The sequence below is a fragment of the Apteryx rowi genome, unplaced genomic scaffold, assembly GCF_003343035.1.
Source record: "Apteryx rowi isolate R43461 unplaced genomic scaffold, aptRow1 scaffold_430, whole genome shotgun sequence".
NCBI classification, from domain to species: domain Eukaryota; kingdom Metazoa; phylum Chordata; class Aves; order Apterygiformes; family Apterygidae; genus Apteryx; species Apteryx rowi.
This window is the reverse complement of record NW_020450684.1, coordinates 301769-327949: the sequence shown is the minus strand read 5'-3', so window position 1 is coordinate 327949 and position 26181 is coordinate 301769. Positions and strand designations below refer to the sequence as shown.

At 55.3% G+C, this 26181-nt stretch overlaps 2 protein-coding genes across 4 annotated transcripts; both read left to right on the top strand.

Annotated features, from left to right (window-relative positions):
• Positions 1-2830: 2830 nt before the first annotated feature.
• LOC112971228 (synaptotagmin-2-like) lies at positions 2831-11297 on the top strand (the record flags this gene model as incomplete). The annotated part of the gene is made up of 9 exons (XM_026076425.1): positions 2831-2879; positions 3340-3497; positions 4111-4206; positions 4419-4586; positions 4804-4971; positions 5650-5767; positions 5971-6104; positions 6336-6827; positions 11255-11297. Coding segments are annotated over 8 exons (1125 nt in total), but the record flags the coding sequence as incomplete, so codon positions are not given.
• A 5500-nt stretch (positions 11298-16797) lies between these two features.
• On the top strand, positions 16798-25797 carry TNNI2 (troponin I2, fast skeletal type). Of its 3 annotated transcripts, none has more exons than XM_026076428.1 (7): positions 16798-16931; positions 21149-21178; positions 23629-23670; positions 23867-23995; positions 24610-24699; positions 24846-25022; positions 25699-25797. In XM_026076428.1, exons 4-7 carry the CDS (start codon positions 23873-23875, stop codon positions 25795-25797), a joined length of 489 nt encoding a protein of 162 aa, XP_025932213.1. In that variant the 5' UTR covers positions 16798-16931; positions 21149-21178; positions 23629-23670; positions 23867-23872. The 3 variants fall into 3 exon arrangements, with proteins under 3 accessions (XP_025932213.1, XP_025932211.1, XP_025932212.1); XM_026076426.1 differs by lacking the exon at positions 16798-16931 and adding an exon at positions 17823-17872; XM_026076427.1 differs by lacking the exon at positions 16798-16931 and having other exon boundaries at positions 21127-21178.
• Positions 25798-26181: the final 384 nt, after the last annotated feature.

Sequence of the window (26181 nt, the reverse complement as noted above, 5' to 3'; positions counted from 1 at the left end):
CCGGGTTATTTATAACTCGCCTCCGGGCGTCTCCTCGCACAGCCCTTGCATGCGGCGCCGTCCTGCTTTTTGCCCCAAAATGCAGGGCTGCGCGTTCGGGAAGGCGAGCGGTCTGCAAAGCGGGCGAGCCCGGCGGTCCCCGGGGAGAAGCTCTCCGCCTTCGCGCCCTCGGTGCAGCATTTTCGGGGTTGCTTTTCCCTTCTTTTCTGACCACCAGCTCTGAGTTTAGCAAGCGAAAAGGCTGCTCAGATGTGCAGCTTTCGGCACAAAACCGAACCTCCCGTCCCTGACGGATTTTTCGGAAGCAAGCTGGGAAGCGGAGGTGCCTCCAGCATGTCGCTGGCACCCATCGCCCCACGGTCCCCTGTGCCCCCACTGCTGGGCAGAGCACAAAAATGCTCTTTTGGTCCCACTTTATTGGATTTCTCGGTTTTGGGCGGCCGAGGGGAAGACTGCGCGCCTCTCTGCAGCAACGCCTGAGCAGCTGCCGGAAAATCCAGCCGGGCTCGCGGGTCCGGCCGTCCAGCGCTGCCGTCATCAGACGCTACTCACCGGGCTCCTTCCTCCCGCGGTCTTATGTTGCGGCACGCTCTTGGCTTCCGGCACCGCCGCATATTTCAGCCGTGACAAGGTGGGTTTTAGGTTAACTTTGCTTAGTTGGCAGCGAGGGGAGGAAGGAGCACGCATAAATTTCAGGCAACAGGTGCATCCGCCCGGCCGTGCTGGCGTCGGCGGGCGCTTCGGCACGTTGCGTGTTGAGCCCGCGTCGAAAGCACCCAGCGCCCCTGCGGGCAGCGGGCTGTGAGCCTTGCGCTGCCTCCGGGGAGGCATTCGCAGCGCAAAGCTAACACAACGGGGAAAACCCCTCCCTCAAGATAAACCCGGCGCGTGGAACAGCCCTGTAAAATCTCAGCGCTCCCGTCCCTGAGGTGGGGCCGCGCCGCGACGCCCGGCCGCCCGCTCCCTCGCCCGGCCCAGYGGCAGTTCCTGCTTCGGAGGCTCCCGCAGTGCGGCACGGCACGGCACGGTGCCGGCGGGAGCCCAGCACGGACGGCGAGGCGGGGAAGGGAGCACCGCGGTAAGTCCCCATTGCTCCAGCAGCTGACATCCCYGCGCTGCTATCCCAGGAGGAGCTGGGAATGGGGATGGGGCGAGGAGCGGGATGCTGGCCCTTCTCCCTCCTCGCGGGTCCTCTCGGCTGCTCCCCGGGCGTCCTCGCCACTGCTGCACCGTCTCCCCCGGGGGGAGAGCGCCCCGCTTGGCTGCAGCAGCGGATTTAATTGCAATTATGGCAAATCCCACCAAAACCATGGCTGCCAAAACAGCTGCTCAGATCTGCCCCGGGGGGCCAGGGCGAGCCTTTCCTCACCGGGGCGGCGTGCAGACACGCGTTGGCAGACCAGCACGTCGTGCGATGCTGCGCGAGGGGCCCCGGGGGCATGGCGCCTGCGCGGCTCGCCCAGCGGAGGGACCGGGGCCGCTTTGCAGGCCCGCAGCGACGGCGGTCTCCGGCAGGGAAAGGGCAGCTTGCGGAGCGGTCGGTGGCAGAGGATCTCACATGGGACCTTGGCCCCAGTGGGGCTCGCCTCCGCTGAGCCCACTCCGCAGGGGATGTCTGTGCAGGACCTGTCATGCCTGCTGTCTTGCAATGGGAGACACTGGTGCGAACGGGATTCCTGAGATGCCGGGGCTGGATCAGAGCTGCCTGCTGCAGCACACCCAGCTTTCTCCCCGTTTCCGCCTGCCCCCCCCGCTTGGCTCGGCTTGGCAGGGCCTCGCGGGCAGTGAGTCAGGGCCCGAGCACCGCGGGCCGCGCCGCTCCGTGCAAACAAGGGCAGCAGCTCGCACCAACGCGCAGATTCCCACCCATTCCCATTCCCACCCGGGGCGACAGGAGAAACGCACTGCTAAAACCTGGTCGCAAAGCTGCAAGCTGAGCRCAGGCGTCCCGAGGCACCGACGTCCCGCATGACCCTGGGCAAGTCGCTTAATCCGCATCTCACTTCCCAACAGGGCAACAGGGACGATGCTGATCCCTACGCTTAGCCGTGCGCGGGCAAGATGCAAAGCCTGGTGCCGACTTCCTGGGACCCGACTTCGGGGAAGGGCAGGGGGGTGAAGACGTGGGGATGCAATGCCCGCTACAATAGGGCTTTGTTTGAAGACGGGGCCTTTCGGGGCTGTTTTACGGCAAACGATAATAGCGCGGAATTTAATGAATCATTTAGTTACGCTTGGGGAATCCTTTGGAAAACAAAACGTTGCGTGTACGTTTCTGGATGCCGTGAGACACTTCCAGCAGAAGCTTGGTCGGGGGAAGCACGACGGCGGTTTCTCCCTAGGGATACTGCCCGTGCAGGGCGCTGGCGCTCGGCGCTGGAGGCAGCGCGCGGCGGCCGCGCTTGCTGATGCCACGGGGACGCCCTGCCAGCGGCGCGGGCAGCCGGGGGAGCCCAGGTAAATGCGGCCATGCCTTGCCGCCTCCGTCACGGCGAGCTACGGGGAGGAGCGCCTTTGTCCGCGCCGAGCGGGGCTGGCCRCGGGCCAGCGGGCTCGGCAGGGCCTGGCCTGCGACGGGGTCCCGGGCGAGGGTTGCACGCCCAGTTTCGGAAGTGGCCAAGCCCTGAATGCTTCTGCTGCGTTTTATCTCGGCGTTTTAATCGTATTTGCTCTTTCAGAGCTGCGAGCGGAGAGAGCAGGAGCGCACGCACCTCTGCAGAGGCGGCCACTTGCCTCTGACTTTTGTTTGCTTTTCCCAGGTCGCCTGGGCTGAGTCATGGCCAAGGAGGCGCGCGGCGGCGGCGCCACCGCCTCGCCGCTCTCCCGCAGCGCCCCGACGCGGCCCGGCCTCGCCGGCGGCTTGCTGGCCGGCATCCCGCGTGAGTACGCGCCGGGGCGGTGCAGGGTCTTTCCCGGGCGCCTGGGGTCTCCCGTGCTGCTGGAAAGCCGAAAGGTCTGCAGTAATGCTGCTGGGGGCGAGCTGGTACGGGAGAAGATTTGCAGCCAGAATGTGACTGTGACTTGTGATGTGGGGGATGTTCTGTGTGACAGACAGTGGCGAGACTGGGGAGCGTTTACTGAAGGGGGTAGACGAGCGAAGGAGGAGCAAGGGACGCGATACAGCGCTGCCAGCGCTTGGGATGGTGTTAGCTGCAGCAGGAGAATCTCAGCTTTAATTAGAGCGAGAATCAATTTCCAGCCCTCGCGATTACAGAGGAAACACTGAAAGTACARCTCCTTAATGCTGAAAAAACCCGGAGGGGGATTTAAATGCGCTCTACGCGGTTTTGTTTGGTTTTAACTCTTCTGTTCACCTCTGTCCTCTGAACGCTGCACCAGTACCCAAATGGGCACTCATYGCTGTGGCCGTCGCTGTGGCCGTTCTCCTCCTCCTCTTCCTCATCTGCATCGTCAAGTGCTGCTGCGGCAAGAAGAAGCCCAAGAAGAAGGAGAAAGTCAACCTGCTTTCCTTCAGCAGCCCCACCGCAGCCAGCCTCGTACGTTGTGCTTTCTCCCCTCCGCCCCTTGCTCTGGGCGGGGAGCCGAGGGGCTCCGTGGTGGGTGTCCAGCTGGACCTCACTGCCAAGAGACACCTCGGCACTTCTAGGGTGCGTTCCAGACCAGAGAGGGGATGTGTTGCCATAAAGCTGCTATTGTGTGTGGCTCTAGCTGGGCCCTGAGATCTCACCTTGCACCTGGATGGGGAAGGAAAGGCTCGGGATGGGGTGCAACCTCTGGTTTGCAGCTTGGGGACCCTGCGTAGGCTACAGGGGTAAATCAACAGAGCCTCTCCCAGGCTATGCTGCTTGGTTTTTATCAATATTGCCTGGCCTCTGACTGGTTTCCAGTATGTAGCAGGGGGACTTCCTGAAATTTGAGGTCTAAAGCATCTTGGTCTGTCAGATGCATTGAGTGGGGTGACGGGAGGGTGCTCAGCCTGGTGCCTGGCCTCGCCGGCTYGGAGCGGAGCAGGAGGCTTGCTTCGGCTGTGCCGTCCCTGCAACGTGGCACAAGGCAGCCTCCGTGGGAGTAGCTTTGCACCAGGGACCTGGCCCAGCACCCCCGGGCCCCTGTGCCAGGCTCGAGGGGAGTGCTGCTTCCTTGCCACAGGTGCAGCCCGAGATGGAAGACCTGGAGCGCAGCCCCGAGGACAAGCAGCGCGGGAAGCTGCAGTATTCCCTGGAGTACAACCTCCGCACGCAGGAGGTAGGACTCCCCACGCTGGGGCGAACCACTGGGGTCTTTCTCCTGCCAGTCCCCCAGCACTTTCTCTTGCACGGTCCCTCTTCACTGCCCATCGAAGTAGACCCCAATATCCAGGCCATACCCTGCCATTTTTCGCTGAGCCCCCAGGACTGCTCCATTCGCATGGCCCTGTCCTCCTCCGCACAGTCACCTTGTGCGCTCTTCCTTCTCAGATGAAAGTTGGTGTGAAGCAGGCAGCTGACCTGAAGGCCATGGACAGTGGGGGGACGTCTGATCCATATGTTATTGTGTACCTAACATCCGACACGAAGAAGAAGTATGAGACCAAGGTTTACCGCAAGACCCTGAACCCTGTCTTCAATGAGAGCTTCACTTTCCAGGTAAGAAACAAGAACTGCTGACACTTCCTTGGTCCCATCAAGAGTGTTGCATGGACCCTGTTCCCAAGGCACAACCATATCTGGGCAGAGAGGTGCCTTCACCACAGGCATGGGGAAGTCGCAGAGTGAAGGACCTGCTGCCACGTGTGCTGCCCCTGCCTGGTGAGGAAGGGCTGCAGCAGTGGAGTGAAGGGTGCTGTGGGATCCCCTCCTGCAGGTGCCCCAGGCAGAGGTGCCCGAATCCACACTGGTGATGCAGGTCTATGACTTCAACCGCTTTGCCAAGCACGACATCATCGGGGAGGTCCGCCTGCCCCTGGCCAGCGTCAACCTGCAGCGTGCCATTGAGCAGTGGAGCGACCTCGCAGCTGCCAGCAAAGTGGAGGTTGGTCCTGGGAGGCTGGGTGGGACATTGACCCGGAAGAGCAATGTCCTGGAGATCTCCTTCCTGGTGGCTTCATCCCCTTTTCCCTTCCCAAGCTCTTGTTCCTGTAGTGTTGCTCCCCGCTACATCAGCAGCTCCAGCAAGGGGTCTTGCCTCTCACGCTGCAGCATGCTGGCTTGCTGTGGGGGCAGCTGCTTCCCACATACTCCCTGCTCTGGGCAGCAAGGAAAAGGTGATGCAAAGAGCCAGGAGCAGGAGAAGCGCTGGCTCTCCCTCCTGGCACCCTGGAAGAGGGAGAGCTCTGGCTTCGCTTGCAAAGTGCTGCAGTGGTGCTGAGGCTCCCGACTCGGGTGGCGAGGGGATCCTGTGTCCCTCCTACAGCACCCATGTGGGGAGCCGACCTGGAGGAGCAGATTTTGGTGGGGATGAAGCTGAACTGGGTCTGATCACATCACCAGGGAGCAGAAGAGGCATCTTTATGATAAAAGCTGCACATTCTCCTTGCCGCCTCTCCGAGGAGCAAAAGCAGCCCCTTGGGTGCAAAGGCAAGGAGGAGAGAGCACCAGAGAACTTGGGAACCAGCCCTGAGATGGTGCTTTAGCTTCAGCTGGGCTGGCCTTGCAGGCTCCTCAGCCCTGGCTCTCCATCTGGTGCTCACTACTCACATCTCTCCAACAGCAAGAGCAGCTCGGTGAGGTCTGCTTCTCGCTCCGCTATGTCCCCAGCACCGGCAAGCTGACTGTGGTGGTCGTCGAAGCCAGGAAGCTTAAGAGGATGGACTCCCGTGGGCTGTCAGGTCAGGAGGGCCCCTTACATTCAGATCTCTCTCTACCCCTGCCCAGGGCGGGCGTAGTTTCCCTTGATGATAGCAGTGAGGAGTGGCACGTGGGAAAAGAGGGGTTAGACCCCATTACCAGGCACGCCTGCTCTGCTTGGGACAGCCAAGCGGGTCAAACAATAGTTGTCACTTGTCCCAGCCATGTTGCTCTCTTCCCACAGATCCTTTTGTCAAAGTGCATCTTATCCTGAACAGGAAGAAGTGGAAGAAGAGGAAGACAAGCGTGAAGAAAAATACCTTAAGCCCTTACTTCAATGAGGTGTTTGTTTTTGAGGTGCCTTTCAACCAGATTCAGGTGGGTTTCCCCTGCCCGGAGGACATCCCAAATCAGCGCTCCTCCCACTCCCCCGTAATGCTTGGTGATGCCATACGCGTGACCACAGGCACAGTTGCACCCGCGGGTGCCTGACCCTCYGCGGTTGCTATCGCATGCTCCCTCTCCCTGGGCAGCCTTGGCCGGCAGCGCTGAGACAGCGTCCGGTGAGCAAGCTGCCTCCCGCTCACCGTCTTCCTGATCTCCCCCCAGAACGTGGACTTGGTCATCTCCGTTTGGGATCATGACAAGGTGACCAAGAATGAGCAAATCGGCAAACTCTTCCTGGGCTGCCGGGCCACAGGCAACCAGCTCCGGCACTGGTCCGACATGCTGTCCAACCCCCGGCGACCCATCGCCCAGTGGCACAGTCTGCAAGCCGTGGACGTGGTCGACAAGGCCCTGGGGCTGAAAACCCACCTCAAGCTGCCCCTGCCCACCAGATAGGGGGCTCCTGTGCCTCCCTCAGCTTGCCCTCGCAGGACACACGAGCAACCACGGACTGGGCTGGGCAGACCTGGCCGAGAGGCGAGCTGGTTGCTAGTGCCCAGCACAGCAGCGACCAGCACAGCACAGCCCTGTGGAGCAGGGTGACAGCGGGCAGAGGACGCTGGAGGGGACGGCATGGGCACAGGAAYCAGCTCGTCACATCCGCTGGCGGGTGGAGGGGAGATATGCCCAGAGCTTCGAGCTCCTGTGGTAGCAGTGAGTCTGTCAATACTTTTGAAGTAGAGGACTGATGTGCTAGCACCTTGGAGTGGGTATTTATTTCGGTTGTGAACAACCAGGCAAGGGGTGAGCTCTTGGCTGCTTCCTAACCATGTCCTGGGGAGGTGGAAGGAGGGAAGACTTTCAAACAAGGCAAAGATCTTGAGGAGCAGTAGGTCAGAGAAGGATCCTAAGAGGTGTGGGCTTCAAACATGGAGAGGGAGGATGGGCTGGTGAGGAAGGTGTCAGAGATGTGGGATGAGCTCTTTGCTCTGTAATAAGAATGCTCTGCGCCCTGGCAAGATGCTAAATGAAATGAAGCCAGGGAGCAAACCCAGCTCCTGGACTCCTGGCTGATCCTGCTGCTTTGCCGTTAACCTGTTCCTGGCCCGCTTTGGGCCCGTGCTGCCTTGCGTGCCCTGAGATGTGGCTCGGGATGGGACTCTCCAGCCATCATCCCTGTAGATGGGGCTGCACCAGTTTTGGCTCCGTCTGCCCTGCGCAGTCCTCTGGCACCAGCAGCTGGAGGTGCTGTCAGGGAGGGGGACTACAGCACGTCCCTCGTCCTCTCGCTTTCCTGCTGTGGGTGGCTATTCTGAAGGCTGGGTTGCCTCCTTGTGTTTCTTCTGGGCAGACCATGCATCCCCTGGAGGCTCCTTGTACGCCCGCCCGTCCCCTCTGTCCTGCTTCGTGGTGCCTTGGGGTAGAGGTGTGTAAGTAAAGGTCCCTCGTGGTGTGCTTGAGAGAGGCCGATCTCCCACCTGTCCCYGCAATGCTGCGGTTTGGGTGGCTCGGGAGCAGCTCCTCTGACCCTCTGCAGGAGGAAACCCGGCTGCCTGGGCTGACTCCAGCACAGCACCCTCCAGGGCTCAGCAGGGCCAGCGTGAAGGATGTGCCCCAGAAGCTCCCTGAACGTGTATTTYGAGGAGATGTTTAGGAAGGGGATTGCTCTCAAGCGAGTTTTTGCTTTAACTGAGGAGATTTAAGCCAGACTTGCTCTGATGTGCCTTGACACCGATGCCTGCCTTTGCATCCTCGCTCCCACTGAAGGAACAGAATGGGAAGGGTAAAGGAGGGAATTGCCTTTCTCTAAAATACTCCAGGAGACAACTCCAGCCTCCTGGCCTTGTACTACAAAGCAGCCGTAGCATATGGAAGATTTGGCCTCATGCTGTGTTTGGGCCCAAAAGCCAAAAGGAATGTAATTAGCACTGGTGCTACTGGGTGCGATAGCATCCTGCGGGCATCCTGTAGGGAGCTGCAGAAGCAATGCTAATAGCTATCGTCTGGCCTCCAGAGCCGGGGAGAGCCGGACCCGTCACTGAAGACCCACTAATACTGGAAAGCAGTTAATCTTCAGTTATCTGGAGTGCTTCTGAATGCCTGTTGGAGAGTTAAGCAAATACTGTGAAGCTGAGGAAGGTTGTGAAAACTCTCAGTAGAGATTAATAACTTGAGTTTAACTTAAAAAAAACCAAAACCCTGCTATGTCTGCTGCTTAATAAATGTTCCCTAGGCTTAACAGTGGCTGTGATGAAGGAAGAAATGACACAGTTGTTTTGAAATAGCTGTAACAAGTGGAGTGTGGCTTCTGTTGCGAAAACAGCCTGCAATAGCTCCAGTTAATGAACTGGAGGAGAAAATCAGTCACCTGAGAAATACTTGTAAAAGGGCACCGAGTGAATTAGAGCCTCGGCCTTAAACCAAGATGGAACGGGCTGTTCGGAAGGGAACATCTCTGAATGGGGTTTGGGGTCCAGACTACATCTCTRGGTTGGTTTTAGATATGCTTTTTTKGGGCGCTCCTCTTGTGTCCCCATCAATACTTGCTGGTGGCCTTGGCAAGGTCAGCTGTCCTCCCACATGTCTCCAGCTGGGATGATGTACTTGTACGTGGAGAGCTGAACATGCAACTGCATTTCTAGAGCAGGTAGATTCCCCCATGGGACATGTAATAATAAATCAAACCTCTGTTGGTTAAATGAGGGGGAAATCAGTTCCTCCTCAGCTTGTAAGCAGGCTTGTTAGCCTGGGTCTCATCCTGGCATGGAAGAGCACCACAGGATGCAGCAAATGCACCTCGGTCCTGCGGGTTAGAGGAAGCCTGCATAAAACTCTGGTGACTCCCTGTTCTTGTGTGTTAGAAACCATCCCAAATTGCACAGATGGGTTTGCAGCGAAAGGAGCCCTTTAAATCCTGACAGCAGTGAGAAGCAACAAGCTGTGGGCATGTCTGGCTGCAAAGTCCCGAGTCGCAGGTCGGTGCTTGTCTTTGGGGCTGGTGAGGAGGCACAGGGTGTGGGTTGCCCCACGGGTGGGGGAGCTGGGCAAGGGTCCATGAAAGGAAGCAAGAAGTGCTGAAAAGTGAGGGATTTGCTATGAGATTCACAGCCTGATCTGAATTATTTACATCCAGATCCAGGTGGGAATATACCTCAGAGAGAGGAATCCCCTGGTGTCAGTCTCCTTGGAAATCTGTCTACCGAACGGCTTAATGCAAAACTCGTGGGGAGACGGGCAGCAGAGCAATACCTCGATGGGAGCAGCCTGAGGGCACGAGCGCCTGGGACCACCAGGCCCAGCGGGGCAGTGGGATCCCCGTCCTCGGGGACGTTCGCAGCTCGCCTGGATCTGACTGCTCTGACTTTGCGGCTGCATCTACCTTTGAAGCTGGCCCACCTCCAAGCAGGGCTTGGGCCAGGTGCCCTCCACAAGTCCCTCCCAAAGCAAATCGTTCCATAGTTCAGTGGGTTTATGGCATTCACCCCTCTACTTTAGGAAATGAGGCTGCTAAAGCTGCACCAGGAGGAGGCTGAGCATTGTGCATGCTTGTCATAATTTGTCTGCCAGCGGGACAAAAATGATTACGGGCTGTCACTGTGCAGCCTGCGTATGTGCTGGCTGCGCTCCRGCCTGGTGTATTTGCCTAGTCCCACAGGTTTTGAGCACTGGAGATTATCTGAGCTTCTCTCCCAAGAAAAGTAAGTGTGCCTATTTTACAAATATGTTTTAACTAGGATCATTATGTCTCAAACTTTATGGTGAAACATATATTTTGCCATGTGTGTGTTTCTCTTTAAAAGCAGCAGCTCCTAGCCTCCTGGGGTTTTATGTAGATTGCAGCTTTTCCTTCTAAAGTACATTTTTATCCTTTGTGGTTGCAGAAGGAAGGTAAGAAAAAAAAAAAAAGCTGAAATCGTGATGCCTCCTGGCTCAAAACCCAGAGGCAAAGCAAGAGAGTCCTGAAAGCAGTTTGCTTTTGTCTGACTCCCTGGAAAACAAGCAGGGGCAGCGGTTCGCCTTGCACGAACACGAAGGGGGGCCCCGGAGAAGCGTCCCCGGTGCCGGGAGCTTGCAAAGTGCAGGGCCACGGGAAGAAACCTTCCCGCGGGCGCCGTGAAAGCCGGTACCCCGCGGCCTGCGCGCAGGAGGGGACGCAAGCGGCGGTGGGCTGGCGYGACCCTCCTCCCCGGGCCCCACAGTGCCTCTCGCCCGCGGGGCCACGCTTCCCACCGAAACTACATCTCCCAGGCTGCCCGGCACGCCGCCCTGCTCCCCGGGAACGGCTCCTCGGGGGGCAGCGGGGGGCAGCCGCAGGCCCCCGCGTCCGGCCCCTGCGCACGGTAAAATGCCCCGGGGGCGCAAACTTTGCCGAACGGCGGGGTGCGACGCGGGGCGGGAGGGATGGCTCCCGCCGGCCAAGAGGCCTCTGGGAAACTCCGGTGGGAAAGAGGGGTGCGTGCGACGGGGATGCCCGGGCCGGGGGCGCGGAGGCGCAGAGGCTGTGCCTGCACGCGGGGCTCCCGGGCGGCGCGGGAGCAGGCAAGGGGGCACAGGGCAGCAGGACGGGGGGCGCAGGGCCGCACGCTGCCGCGCTTTGGGGTGCCCCGGCGCTCCTGCCTGGCTGAGTCCGCTGCGAAAGCAGCTTTTCCCCTTCTGCTTGCCGCACAGCAGTCTCCTTTTCACACCAGGGTGCATCTTTCACTGCTGCGGGCAGAAACGGCGCGGGGGATATTTTCTTCCCTGGGATAGCAGGAAGGAAAACGCCTCTTTCCCCACACTAAGCATGAAAAATAGGGCTGAGACCGAGAGTGCAGAGATCCTCCCTGCTCCCCGACTGCTCTTTCGATTTGAACTTTGTGCCAGACAGACCAAAATCTTCACTTGCTTTCTATCTGCCAGCCCTGAGCAGCGGGGGGACGTTTCACGGGTCCCTTTGGGGAAGTTCAGGTCATCCTGGGCAGCAGCATCAGTGTGTCAGGTCGTTTCAACACCAGTTGCGTGGCCGTGAAAYGGAGCGGGTGGTACTGCTAACTCCTGTATCCAGCTGGCCTGTATAAAATGTCCATGGATGTGAAACTGCAGGGGGTCTAATTTGTTTCAAATGGGGACACGTCCCAACCTTGTACTTCTCGATATTTCAGGCCTAAGCAGAATGGAGCCGTCGGAGAAGCGGCACAAGGATTTCATCACTTTCAAGCTGCCGGACAAAAAATGCCACCCAAAGAAGGACGGCGTCACGGGTGAGTGGGGCCGGGGCACCAGCGGTGTACGGCAGAGTGGACTTGAGGCTCACAGGTGCAAGCTGCGGGCTGCTGGCCAGAGCGCGGGGCGGTGGGTGTGGACCGGCTCCATCCCCCGTGGCGGGAACGATTCCCCGTGTCACGTTGGGCCATCTCGTTGGCTTCCTCTTTCTCATTTTCAAAATGGTCGGTCCGCATCTGTGTCACAGGGATTTGAGAAGGCTTAAGCAGGGTCTGTGAGGTGGTCTTTCGTCTTCTTACCTTTGATTCGGTATAAAAGATCACCTCAGAAATGTCCTTTCAGGGCAATTGAAGTAAATCTCCTGGAAAAGCCAGATTTAGCGCCTGTGTCTGTGACGATTTGTTGCATGTTAATAAAATGGGGATTTCTCAACCAGTCTTACTAACTTTACGCAAAGCTGATGAAACCCCTGTGGGCAGTTTTATTGCAGTTCAATTTAAACAGAAACAAGCTTGAAGTCAATGAGGAATAAGAGTTAAACCAAGCTGAAATGAGGCCTTGACCTGCAGACACCCAAATTCATTTTTCATTTTAAGTACGGGTAGCAGAGGCAGGGAAGACAGTAGGTCTCCACACAAGTGTGAAACTCAGCAAGGGTTTCATCATCCTTCCTACCAAAATGGACATTGCAGACATCCCCATCGGAGCTAGTTATCCGGGGACAACAATCCCTTTGTGAGAAACAGGCACATTAAGGCATGAATCATCCATCTGCCTTAGGATGAGAAAAATTGCACCCTTGAAATACCCACTTCTCTCCATTGCCTGTGAAGGGACTGGAGGTGGCTGGCTCAAATGTTGACCTCTGCGTAGTCAACATCTGGATTTGTTCAGATGAAATCCACCCTCAGCATTTGCAGAATTGGCTGTGTACTGGGTTAACTAGGCCAGCTTGGGCAAATATTTGTGGGAGAGGCCTTGCACACTTGGATGGAGAGCATTTTGCTCTAAACTTATGTACCAGTCAGACCAGTTTTGACAAAGAAGCCTGAATTTTGGCATGAAGGGCATCACTCACCCCAGTTAAAACACTTGGCCTTAGCGTTATGAATAGCTGGTGGGGAACTTTATTCTGGATGTGACAAAGAACACGTTCACACAGGCAAGAAACAAATTCCTGAAGGTCTCTCTACTGAGTTACTTTAAAGGGTTGTATTCATTTTATCCCAGCCCTGACTTTTGGATATGCTCTAAACTCTGGTCTGACTCTGGATCTCACACTGGATGCAGGTTGCCAGCTCTTTGTGCCTGAAAGACTCTGTCTGGCTGCATTTTAGGCTTGYGTTATCCAGTAAAGACATGTTGCACCATGACATGGGGTGGGGGCAAGTGATTAGGACCAGGACTGTCCTTTCTCTTTGTAGCAGCTCATGCCAAGTGGCTTTCTAGGAGTTGCTCTTTGGGCCTGTTCTTGAAAGATTCTTGGTGGGGCTTTGTGTTGAGTTTTTCCAGCTCTGCCCTTTCCTAGTGTGAGCTCATCCCCTGCCTTCCCAGGCCTGATTGTGAAGCACCTCCAGAAGACCTTCCAGAGGCCCATCTCCTTGCAACTGTCTTCTCCCATGGCTCTTTCTCAGTGCTGCTCAGGTAGGCAAGGCTGTCAAGGGTCTTCACAGCTGCCAACTTTTCTTAAACATGCCTTCTGGGGTTACACGGTACTTGCAAAAAGCCAGTGGGTTTGAAACGGATGATTTGTGAAGGATCAGTCCCTAGGTGGCCACTGGTGTGCAGGGCAGTCACTGACCTTGGGGAGTCATTTTGGTGTAGAGGCTAAAAGGCCTTTCAAGAATGCTGAAATGTGTTGACACCTTGCTCATTCAAAAAYACAGAGGTCTCAGTCTGTTCTCTGGACATGTTCTGGCTCCTATTCTGGTCTTTAGCATGCAGGATTTGAGGACAGCAAACACACAGAGGACTGTGATCAGGAATCTGCTCTCTAGAGGGACAGACTCCATGGGACTGCAGGAAGGCTCACCTCCCGGACACATCAGCTGCTTGAGGCCTGGGTTTGGACCACTGTCTGGACAGAGGTGTTAGCTGTTAGGTTTTTCACRGGGCCTATGCTATGGGGCTGTACCGAACCATGGAGAAAGGATTGGGCTGTGGAAGGGTCTGAGGGACCTTCTAGCCAAAGTGCCCTTAATGGAAGTGGAAAATGCTCCTGAGAGGAGTGAGATCTGAGCTTAGGGCTGAGCTGGGAACCAACAGATCCTAATCCTGACTCTGAATAGAGCATCTCTATTGCTGAGGACCAAAGGTTAGAAGCAGATATTTTTGCTACTCACATCCTACAGTTTCCCTGCCTCCAGCTCAGAAAGCCCCCAGGTGTTATTGTAGTCAGAAGGGGCTTTATCCAGCGGGGTCTACTGTTGTTTTCCTTCTCCCTGCAGCTGCTCTTCACCCCTTCCCCCACGATTTCAGCTTAAAATGCTGTTCTTCCTCCCAGCTCCAGCTCGCAGTGAGTCACAAGCCTCTCCAGCAGAGCACACTGAAAATTGTCCCTGTGGAGTGAAACGGCTCATTAAACGCCCTATTTCTCTACAAGGCCAATGTTTTTAATGAAAACGCTTGTGTGTGAGTGTTTGTGTGTGTCCATATTGAGCTGTTCTGTTCCTACAGGCTCTTGTCCAAACTTGATGACAAATAAAAGCCAAGCACATGAAGAGAAGCCTGGGGATGTGGCATCTGTAGCCCAGCAGCCTGGCAGGACACCCTGGTCATTCTGCTTGTCACTGTCATCAGGAGGGGATGGCCAGTTCAACCACCAAGCACCCCAGGACTGGCAGAGTGGTCCACAGGCCCAGGTGAGTGTTCACTGCATGTTCATGCCTCTGTCCCWGGGGAACGGGCTGGCTGGATATTTGGGCTAGTGATGTGCAAGGTCTTCAGGGCCTCTAGCATCTACTGGTGGGCTGGACCCCAAGTGCTGCTCTGGGCAAAGCCTACTGCTAGGTCATRTCTCCTTGTTCTTGCAGTGGAGGGATGAATTTCTGCAGTTTCACCAGTCCTTTCCTGTTTTGCAGATGGATGAGGCTCAGAGCGGAGCCCATAGCACATGGTCCCCAGTGCAGGCATCCCTCTCTTGTGCTCTCAGATCCAGTCCTAGCCCAGGTCTTCCCCTGCCTTGTCCAGCGGACCCCCCTTCCAAAGCCAAGCTTTCCAGCTGCTTCTCCTTGTTCTTGCCACCATTGTGGAGCAGCAGYTCCGAATCGGATTCTAACCCTCTGTTCAAAGCCAGCTCCAAGAAATCTCGCAGGGGTACCTGGAAAAAGAACCTGCATCCTGAGGATCCCAGTGGCCCAAAGCTAGGAGAGTCTGTGTGTTTCCACTTCACAGAACCCATCATCGCTAGGATAACAGACTGCATCTACCTGGGGAACCTCAATGCTGCCTACAGCGGGCGGGCGCTGTGCAAGAACAGCATTGACAGCATCATTGATATGAGCAGCCTGCCCTGCGACCGCAGCCTGAGTGTCATTCCCTGCACCTGCGGCCGGGGAGGGTTCAGGCACAGCTGGTCACGCCTCAAGGTTGACATCCAGGCTCCCCTGGATGGGGACCATCGCCAACTGGGGCAACCCTGCTTCCGGGACATCAATGAGTGCATCGAAGCCTCGCTGGAGAAAGGGAAGCGTGTCCTTATCCACTGTAGAGATGGTTACTCTCTGGGTCCTACTTGTGTCATCCAGTATTTGATGGTCAAGCACAGCATGAGACTGCTGGCAGCCTATGAGTTTGTGAGGGCACGGTACCCGCTGAACATCCAGGAGTGCCATCAGGACATGCTGGTAGGTTTGGAGACGTCCCTGCAGCCTGGAGGTGTCAACATGGCAGGCCTGAAGCACTCCTTGTCAAGGAAGATGGCATGGAGTTAAAAGGGTAGGGTGGCTGTGTTGTCTGGCAGCAGCCCTGAAGATGGAAGAGCCAAAAGGAAAATAGCCTTAACTTATCGCATTAGTGAATGAGATGACTTGCTGTGGGGTGTTTAGGACAGTGCTGGGGCAAGATGCAAAGGCTATGGCCTTCCTTTGTAGCTGTTCCTAGTGTCTGGTGGCAGCAGAAATAGAGTGTGGGAAGTTCTTTTAGGGAAACACCAGAGGGAGAGGGAATGTCCTGGGTGGGGTGGGAGCCATGTGTGTTGCTCTGATGTGATTTTGGGAAAGCAGAGGGGAGTCAGACATCAGTCTGCTCAGTGATCCTGCCTGGTTTTTCACTGTGAGCACACCTGCTGCTAAGCAGAAGGCCTAGGTCCTTGCTGACAGTATCATCCTTGGAAATAAGAGCTGCTTCTTCCAGATGTGCTAGGACCAGGGAACAGGATGGGATCATGTAGAGGAGCAGAGCCAGTTCTGGCACTGGAGGACCATTCAGAACCATAGCAAATGGGATCTAGGTAGTGATAGATGGAAACATGATGTCATCTGGTGCCATGCTGGATTAGTTAGTCCAGATACATGACTATGCAGTGAATGAAGTGCTTTACAGGACACAGTGCCTGTCCATTTAATGCTTGTAAGGATCAAGAGGAGGCAAACAGTAGTATAAGGGTAAGGAGATGGCCATGAGGGATAGCTTGGACCTGCGGTGGTTCCCTGGAAGAGCCTAGTCCAGAAGTGCAATACTTGAATCTCTTTAAAATATAGGGCAGAACCTCCTTTATGTGCCAGATCTTCCCTCTGTCTGGGCCTTGCAGAGACAATGCAGGATGGTGAAACTGCTCTGGGAGCGGTGGGTCGCACCCACTGTGTGTCCTTCTAGCATGAGGGGAGGGCAACAAGGCACGGGGACTGGTCGTCGTCTGCTCCACAGGAAGCGTACCCCAGTCTGAACGCTGCGCCCACTCCTGGCCCCTGTGGCCTTGTGCTCACCGAGCCGGGTTCCTCTGTGAAGGACTTGACAGGAGTTTCCTTACGTTTTCCGTGAGTTTTTCTGTGAGGAATTTGTTCAGTTGTCACCCAAACACTTACTCGACTTCATTTAGAAACCACTATCTTTCTTAACGTCAACTGTCTCTCCTGCTTTGGGGTGTTTTTGTTTTTCTGTTCTTTCTGGTGCTCATTGGATTTCTTCCTCATGACATTCTGGGTCTGGGGCCTCTTCTTATTTTAGAGAGCCTTTCGACCTCTGGACAAGGCAACTCTAGGGAATGCCTTATGCAGACTTGAAGGCTCGACCTTCCACTCACCCTATTACCACGCCTCACCCTCCAGTCGCTGGCCCTCCTGACCTTCCTTATCCTAAAATCACATCTGCTAGTCAAAACGTTTTCCCTGGGACTTCTTGCTTTGCGCGAAACCAGTGTAGTGAAAGGAGAGCCATTTCCGTGAACTCCCCACATACCCATTTCAGACCAACACTTGCAGGCACAAAGTGATAACCAAAAACTTGCATTCAGAGGAAATCTTTTTTTCCTGTGCGGCATGCCTGCACTCCAGGAAGTTGCAAGAGCCTTCCTGTCATGTGGCTGAATGAAACTCCTGGGGTGCAGATAAGTTTTGAACTGATAACTCACCAGTTTTGATTTTTCCTCCAAAAGCTGAGCCACTATCTTGGGGACCGGTGAGCCAAGAGTTGCCAGAATATGTGTAGTTGCATAGGGAGCTGAAAAAGTATTGCTGTAGAAACTCTGGAATAATAAAGAGTTGGTTTAAATGAGACAAACATGGCTTACAGAGTTGGTGCTGAGGAGAAAAGTGAAGCAGCTAAGCCGTTTCTTAATGGATGGTTTCTGCTGTTGGCTGGTGGAGGGTGGTCGCTGTCTGTCTTCAAACGGTTTCTGTGTTGCTTGCTTTGGTCTGTTTTTTATCTTTTCTGGGAAACTAGCTTTAACTGTGACAAGCAGACATTCCTCCTGCCAAACTGTCTGCTTTTGCTGGAGACCAGATGGGAGATGGATGCTGGGTGGGCCTTAATTCTCAATTGCCCACGGTGAGACCTCCACTAACGAGTCTTCTTCAGTGGCAGTAGCAAGGGATGTACAGCAGAAGCCGCTGGAGTTTTAATCTGTGTGTTTTGTAGGCCTGCCTGGAGCTGGAGACCTGTCTCCACTAGAGTGCAGACTGCCTCAGGGACACGGATGTGGAGGACGTGACACGCAGCACGACCTGGGGACGGAGGTGCAGCGTGCTCTGCAGGGCCCTGGCCCGGGAGCCGTGCAGAGGGCCTGGGAGGAGAGGGGCATCCTCGTGCCTCTCTGCTCCTTTCCCAGCAGATGGTGCTCAGAAGTCACCGTCTGCCCATGCCCCCCGTCACCGCGGCCACCTTTGTCACCAGCCTTTGAGAAGGGGGCTGGTGTGGCTTGGCTGTGCTCCGCTCCGCTAGCGGGAGCAGGGCTTGCTCCCCCAGGAGCTGCTTCCACGCGGAGGCACGCTCACGCTGGGCTGATCCTCGGGACAGCCCGGCTCCTCGCCGAGGTGCTGACTCACAGCCCGAACAGGCAGCAGAGCAGCGCACGGGAGCAGTCAGCCCGGGGCACCAAAGGCAGCCTGCACCGATTCGGCGTACGGGTGGAAGAAAGCATATCCCTGGTCTTTCCCACCGGTGGGGGGTCACCTGGTACAGCTGCTTTCTCCCAGCCGCCACCGCCAGCCAGAAACCTCGGCTGAATCGCCTTTTCTCTGTGCATTTGCAGGAGACAAATCCTGGCCAGAGCCAGCCTTGCCCGCACTATGGGCTTCTGCCTCCTCGCCCTGCCACGGGACGTGGCGGCAGCCCCCCGCCTGCTGCAGAGGCAGCAGCCATATTTCGCACCAGGGACCTGCTGTTCCTCTGCAGGCGTCCGCAGCTGGGCTTGCCTGATGCTGAAGGTGGTGAGACAGGAAGCCCGCAGCAGCGGATTTGTCACTTGCATATGCAACATCTGAGAGGCTTTTGGAAAAAATATCAGCCTAAAAACTGTGGCTGAAAGGGGGGAGGGAGTGCCTGACCTGGGGAAAGAGGGCAGGAGCTACCTGGACCCCTATCTCTGTGGGATCCTCTGTCTTCCCTTCCCTTGGGCCCACGGAGGCAAGGGGCTGGGGCACCCCACAGCAGACTCTGGGGCTGCTCTTTCTTGCTAGTCGTGTGGGGCTGCTCCCCTGTGCATTGCTCCTTCTCCCCAGTGTCTGCACTGCAGTGAACATCATGGCTGCACACCGTCTGCTTTTTAAAAACCTTAATTATGTTGAAATGTTTCACGCTGTTGGAGGTGCAAATGTTTCCTGTGTGGTAACTGAGGTTAAAAGAACCTGCTAGCGATGGGTAGCTCTTTCAGGGACACGTTATGCATAGTTGTTTTGGAGGGGAGCATGCACAAACCGCAGGCTCTTTCCACCCTTCATTCCCACCAGGCGAAGGGCAGAGCTGCTCAAAGGCCCGTGGCAGCGAATGGAGCCCTGCCTTGTCATTCCCTTGTCCGTGCATAAGCCAGACTACATCTCCAATGGGGAATTTTATTAATGGGCTGCACCTGGCAGCCGGGGCCTTGCAGGTGGATTGCTGTGTGCAGGGAGCCTGGGGTGCCCACAACTCTGAGGCCATATCCAGTGTCAGAGGTTAGCAAGAGAGAAGAGGGGGAGGAAGGCTCCTTCCTCAGCACCCGCAAGGAGGAGCACCCCCCGGCTCCGAGGTGGCTCCACTTCCCCACCCACCAGCAGCAGAAGTCCTCCCGCTCCCCACCCCGCAGCTGTACGTCGCCGTCTCCCCACTGCCCATGGTGGCTGCCCTTTCCTCCAGGGCTGCTTGGCTCGCCTGCCCCGGCCAAGGGAGGTGCACAAGGGAGTCTTGCACATCATTGGTCTGAGAAGGTCTCCATGCCCTTAAAGAGAAGGTGGATTTTCTGCTGAGCCACCCGAGAAGCCCTTTTATACCTCCTTATTCAGCCAGCTGCCTACGGCTCGCCAGTCACTCCTGTCCATCCACGGGGGCTCTCTGTCTTTCTCCTCAGGACTTGGGTGAGCCGTTTTGCATGTCTCTTACTGACCCAGCTTGTTGTTAGGGGGTGAAGGGGAAGCAGATTCGCTCACGTGAGTTTTGGGGAGATAAATGCTAAGAGGGGTGGTCTGCTAGGGAAAACAGGGGTGCTGATAAGACTGTCTCCATCCTTTGCCTGTTGGAGAGGGTCCATGCATCAGAAAGCCTCCCTGTCTTTTCCAGCTGCCTTCTTTCTCTTTGGTTTCATGCCTTCCCCTCACTCGACTGATTTTGCTCTCTGGCTTGAGCGGAAGGGCAAGTGGAGCCGCAGGCTCCGTAACGCTGACCTCCCCAAGGCTGTGGGAAGTGGGATCCCATCCTTAGCTGGTGTAAGTCAGCAGTGCTCCCCTACTTACAGCCCTCGCTCCCGTTCCTCACCTGGTCTGTGCAGCGCCTTCCTCCCCAAAACTGTCCTCAACGTTTGGAAGCCTGTAAAATAGGGATAGACGTTCAGATTTACTGTAACCCACTGAACAGGTGATGTAAAGCCCATATCGCAGGCAGATAACCATGAACTGGGATTCTCTCCTTGCTTCCTTTGTACTTGCAGCTTAGATGTCATTGAAGTGGGTGCATGTGTGTGTGCAGGAGGAATGCAAGTAAAAATAGCTTGCGTTCCTCCAAGGCCCTGTCTCTCAGCTGCAGCTGAGCCACCTGTGGTGGCTTTTGCTTCGCGTTGCCCCGGCCTCCCTGAGTCATGGGGCCTGGCACCAGCGAAAGGCTGCCGTCTGAGGAGACAGCTGCAGCTCCTTGTGCAGCTCCCTGACCATTTTTAGAAGCGCTTTCCTCCCCAGTAATGTGATGGGCCCGCACATTTTCCAGGATAAAGTTTCCTCAGGGAGCGTGGCCCTGCAATCTGTACGTCCTCCCTTGGGCTTGGGCCCCATTAACACTTCACCTCCCAACGTGGCCTCCCAGGTCTGTAGAGAGCTGTGTTTTGGGAGGTTGCCTGTTCTGCAAGAGACTAGCTTAACTGGGGATGGGCTGGCACTCCGGGGTCCTTCCATTAGTAGATATAAGTAGGAAATACTGGTCTGCTAGAAAAACAAAATTGTTTTTATGGGGAAACAATTTACAGCAAAATATAGGAGATTCAAAGGTGCTGTGTTGGGCCTGTATGATTTCCACTTAAAGGAAATGCAAGAACTTGTCTGGGGCTGTGGCTTTATCAACTCAACAAAAAAACCCCTGTCAAACCTATTCTACGTTATTTGTGCTGTGGCTGCTCCAAAAGGCGCCCCTGCACCATGCGATGTAGGCACATTACGGCAGCAATATGCTCTGAAGTCCTCATTGCCTGGGCTTGCTGTCTGACCCCATTCCCATAGTGTCTGAACCCTCCGCAATCCTTGGGACATCTCTTGTTCATGAAGTGGGGCGGTGCGGTTTGCCCCATATTGTAGGCAGGGAGGCTGAGGCCTGGAAGATTTGCTTCTTATGTCGCTACATGACAGAGTCAAGTCTGAAAATAGCTGTTTCTCCTTCTTCTTCCGTCATTGCATAAAGTGGTTTTCCTGGGGCTCAAAGAAGAGACGTGCCTGCAGGAATTATTGTGACAAATCTTTCTTTTTCTGTCCCAACACCACTCTGCCCAGTCTAGGAGCCCCCAGACACTGAGGTTTGTGTGGCTGTGAGGAGGCACGTGTTTGGCTCTYGTCCACAGACCGCAGCCTACTTCCCCATGTGATGAAAGTTTGGAGAAGTTGGGAAATAAGAACAAACCTGTTCCTCTTTTTTACTAGGGGAATCTTGCTTTGTTTTTGAGCCCAAGAAATTCATCACCGGCATGAATAACTGTGAACCTTTTTTTTTGGTTTTCTTTGCAGGTTCACAACCATCTAAAGCAAGATGTCTGAGTAAGTTCCCATTTTCTGTCTCTAATTTTTTGTTGGCCTTTTAAAACTTTTAACTGCCAACTTTCTTAACTTGTTAAGATTCCTCCTCTTGTTTCTGATTAGGATGCTAACTGCCTTTTTTTTTTTTCCTTTCTCTTCCTTCCCTTCCTTGTCCATTGCTTCCTTTTGAACAGTGAAGAGGTAAGTGTGTGTTGCTGGGCTTTTTCCCTTTAGCAATGCTCATGGGACCAATCTTGGCTTCACAGTTCCTCCTTAGAAAAAAACAGCTGCTCAGGAGGAAGAACAGCCCAGGCTGTAGCAAGGTTTTCTTGGGGATTCCTTCTGGCAAAGGTGGGGAAGGACAGAAAAAAACCTTTTGCAGGTGTTTGTCCTTTCTGCCTCCTGGCTTGAAGTTAGGTGTTTTTTTTTTTCCTTTCCTACTTCCCAAGTTGGCCACGAGATGGTGCTGGGAACCCCTGCCTGGAGAGCAAGGGCTGGTGGTCCTGAATCGCATCTCCCCCATCTTTAATACAGAAACAGATGAAATCCCAGCCCTCGGAAGTGCATCCTCTTTGGTTGCACTGCCTGTCATTCCTCATATTTATTGCCTCATCTTCAACCTGCAAAGCATCGTCCAATCGCTTTTCAAAGGCGATCTGATGTGGTTGGGTTCCAGGGGAACATGAAGATGAAAGAGATTGCTTGCTTAGGTGTTCTCCCTGGCTTCCAGCAGAGCTGGAGCAGGTCTGCGTTCAAAGCCTTGGAATAGCTACACTGGGGTTTAATAGGGTGTCCAAGCTGTGCTGACCACAGGAGAAGGTGTGGGAGGGTTGTATGTGGCTTTGTCACAGCAGAATTCACTGCCTCTTTCAAAAAAGCGCAAACATCTGTGTTCTGCTGAGTTTGATTTCTCTTCTGTGGTGTGTGAAATCCCACCACTGGTGGGAGACAGTYATGTAATGCACATCTACAAACAGAGGAGGATTTTGTGCAGACTGAGCTGTCTCTGAATCAGTAGCAGACCCAAACTCCCCTCTAGTCAATGCAGGAGACATAGCAACCAAGACCAGATGCTAGTTCTGCCAGCATCGCTCCACATCTCCTCTTAGCAAGTTGCTCAGTCCTCCGTCTCCGGCTGGCACCTCACCAGATGTCTAAAACAGCACAAGGTAGGGCTTGTCCTCACCTAGAGAGAAGAGTGTTTCAGGGAAGCCCAGAAACTCCACAACATGGAGTTGATGTCCAACAGGTGCTTTGATTCCCCACAAAACCCAGCGCCCCCAAAGAAGGCCAGGAGGGCACTATTTGCTAAAGTACTATTTTTGAGATGGAGAATAAAGCCTGGGCTGAGAGTGCTCCAGGGATCAACCTCGTGGTCCATGCCCAGACTCATACGAGCAGAATCCTGCCAGTTAATGCAATTAGTGCTGCATTGCATCTCTGAGCTGGATGCCTTTTCTCTGCAGAGCCCTCCGCCTCTTTCAGGAAGGCCTTAGCACCATCTGTACATGCAAAACATGTCAGATTTTATTACATTGCAGTCTATAGATCCTTATCCACTTCCTCCTGCATGTAGCACAAACTCACACCCAAACACTGCTTTCTTCTCCCCCGCAACTGCATATCAGATGTCAGAGTGCATTTCCCCTGCCCCAACCACACTCAGGCCTGCTTTGCCTTCTGGGTGAACTGCTGAGGAAACAGCTGCAAGGCAGTGACAGATCAAGGTTGCAGCTTCTTTTGTAACCAGGAGACCTGCTGCTGCTGTTCCAACACATTATGGGCACAAAAAGGCAGACTCAGTCTGCCATGCTCCCCAAAATGTGATGATTTACAGAGCTGGAGAGTGCAGTATATTTCTCAGCYGGCATCGCAGGGAAGACAGAGCTGGCTTTTGTCCGGCAGCCGCAGCCTTGCTGCCCCCGTCTCTCCCAGTTTAACTGGCCAGAACAGGCCCTGCGCAAGGTCTTTTCAGCCCCACAAATTACACAGCCTTCATGTATTCATCTGTTTGGCTGTTCTCGCCTGGGTGTGCCATCAATCTCTTGGAAAGAAATCCCACAGCTCCCTAGTACCCAGGGGCATTGGGGCCCATTAGCTTGAATGGAGAGCAAAACACACTTCTGAGTGAAGAGGAAATTCGAGAAAGGGCTAAAAAGCTTAAAAAATCTCAAGAAGCCAGCTTTAGAGCTCTCTTTTATATGCATCTTTAATTTCATTATTTTTACCTGAGGCCTGGTTTGTGGGGTTTAGCTGCCTGAGATTGGCAAAGCCGGGTGCGGTGCGGAGCCTCTTTTTGGAGTGCAGCTGGTTTGGGGACCAACCATGTGTCAAGGTGTGCTTCCCGGTTGGAGCCAGCTCCTTGGCAGGAATATAGGTCCTAAATGGACAATGGGGTTGTACAGAGAGGGGAAACAAGGCGGGAATGGACACATGATAACCTGCTTTTCTCTCTTTCCTCCCACTTGCAGAAAAAGAGGAGGGCAGCCACTGCCCGTCGGCAGCACCTGAAGGTAGGTGGCATCGCTGGGACAGGCTGAGGTGTGTTGGACTTATGTCCCCTCTGGTCCCCCTTGCTTGGAGATGTCGGTATTGCGGAGGCAGGGAGCTCCCCGCTGTCCGAGCTGTCTCTCTGGCCGGGGTCCACCACAGCTCCCTCCCTCTGCCCTTGCCTCCACCCCTCACTGACCTCCTGCTGCTGCCTTCCAGAGTGCTATGCTCCAGCTCGCTGCCACTGAAATAGAAAGGGAAACAGCTGCTAAAGAGGTGGAAAAGCAGAACTACCTGGCAGAGCACTGTCCGCCTCTGTCACTCCCGGGATCCATGCAGGAGCTTCAGGTAATGATTTATTTAATCCTCTAGCTGTGCTGGACCACAAAGGATTTGGCTCCACCAGTCAGCCTGGTGGATCTACATCTTCCTTCCCATCTTGGCCCATCTTTGGGTGCCCCCCTCCACCWTGGAGGCAGAGACAAGGGAGATCCAGGGGCACTAGCACCCCCAAGACATTTTGGGGGACAGTTGGCAGTGCAGGGCCAGAAAGGCAACTTACAACTTTTGTGGGGCATTTCATCTGCAGCGCCAAGGCCACGGCCTCTTTCCCTCTTTCGGCTGCCTGATGACATGTCCCCTGCCTGAATGGATATCGCGGAGCTGGCTTGAGTGTCCAACTGGGGTCTCCCTGCAAGAGAGGGGGCTAGCTGGCAGGAAAGCTGCATTTCCAATGACATGTTGAGGCAGAAGTCCCATGGAACTGGTGGGACAGTGAGCAGGAACTGGCCTGCAAGCCACCCTTCCCCATCTGGGACCAGTTGGTCTTGACTGATGGACTGATCCTTCACCAGTCTTCTGGGTGAGGGTCTTTCAGAGTAGAGGAGAAGGAAGTGGTCAGGGGAGAGGAATCACATGTGTGGGTCCTAGTACTCAGCTTTCCTCTCTGCTCTTTCTCCCAGGAACTGTGCAAAAAGCTTCATGCCAAGATAGACTCAGTGGATGAGGAAAGGTATGACACAGAGATGAAGTTACAGAAGACTAACAAGGAGGTGGGTTTCCTTTGGAGTCATCCCTCAGCTGTCTCAGAGGAGTCTCCAGCTCGTGCTTAGTTCCTCCTCACACCACTTGTTGGCACCTGGTCCATCTCCTGAAGCTGATGCCCCCCTCTCTCTCTTCCCTCATTTCTTCCCTGCAGCTGGAAGACTTGAGCCAGAAGCTGTTCGACCTGAGGGGCAAGTTCAAGCGGCCGCCCCTGCGTAGGGTGCGCATGTCCGCTGACGCTATGCTGCGTGCCCTGCTGGGCTCCAAGCACAAGGTCTGCATGGACCTCCGCGCCAACCTGAAGCAAGTCAAGAAGGAGGACACTGAGAAGGTACTCCTTCCCTCTCCCATACACCAGGACAGCGACTGGCCCCTGCTTTTGGGGACCCTGTGTGATAGACAGGCCTGAGGGTGACCCCACCTCTGCAGTTATTATTCCTGCCCAATATTTTCTCCTCCAGCTCCCACAGTGTTGAAAAAGTAGGGTGTAGCCCCCAAAGATATACAGCAGGGGTGGAACTGGGCTCCTTGAGCTGGCGCAGCATTTTCCGAGGGAAAACTTTACTGGCGTTTGCTGTGAGGTTTCCATGGCTGGATGCATGAAGGACATTGCCCTGCTGCCAGCAGTGGTGTAATGCTGCAGTCTGAACGGTAGCGGCTCCCGCTGTGGGTCATGAGAATCGGGGTGAGCAGAGCTGGAAAGCTCAGGCTGGGAGCACTGGAGGCTCTGAGCYGGGGCTCTGCTCCCCCAGGATTTGGAGATTTCTCTCCAAATGTGGTTCAGCAAGGAGGAAAGCTCTACAAATGGTGCAAAAAGTACTTTAAAGGCAGAAATTCACTTCCACATTTAATGCCAGACCCAAGGCATCACTTAAATCCTGGGGAGGTTCTCAGATCCATGGGATCCRCTAGCTGCCGGGCTGGTGGGGCGGTGGGCTGGGGGGCAGCAGGGAGCGAGGCCATGTGGCATCGCCAGCCACCCTGACATGTGTGCCTCCGGCCCGCAGGAGAAGGACCTTCGCGACGTGGGTGACTGGAGGAAGAATATCGAGGAGAAGTCTGGCATGGAGGGCAGGAAGAAGATGTTCGAGGCGGGAGAGTCCTAAACGCCCCCCCCCCCCGAAGGCGATCGCTCGGCACCCGCGGCTCCCGCCTTTTCTCCATTTCTCTCTTGTTTTGTAAAAGCCGCGGTGGGAAAGCGATGATGTAAATAAAGTTTTGGTGGTGGAGCAGGGCCAGGGTCGGCCCGGCCACGTCTGTCTGGCACCCCACGAGGGTCTCCAAGCCGCCAACCCCCAATGCTGGGGGGCTCTTCTGCCCTGCAGGACACTTCCTGGGGGGGGGGGATGAAAATAGGGGATATTGAGGAACTATTTGCCACGAGAAGGAAATGAGCGAGGCTGTGCGCTCATGGCATCAGYGGCTGTAGCTCCTTCTGCTTCCTCTTCTGCCTCAGCAGGGCTGACCGTGGCTGCTCCGTCCCCTTCCTC

Coding starts and splice junctions, on each gene's coding strand:
- TNNI2 (XM_026076428.1), top strand. CDS start 23,873: ATGCTCCAGCTCGCTGCCACTGAAATAGAAAGGGAAACAGCTGCTAAA. Junction 23,996..24,609: donor GATCCATGCAGGAGCTTCAG/GTAATGATTTAT, acceptor TCTTTCTCCCAG/GAACTGTGCAAAAAGCTTCA. Junction 24,700..24,845: donor TACAGAAGACTAACAAGGAG/GTGGGTTTCCTT, acceptor TCTTCCCTGCAG/CTGGAAGACTTGAGCCAGAA.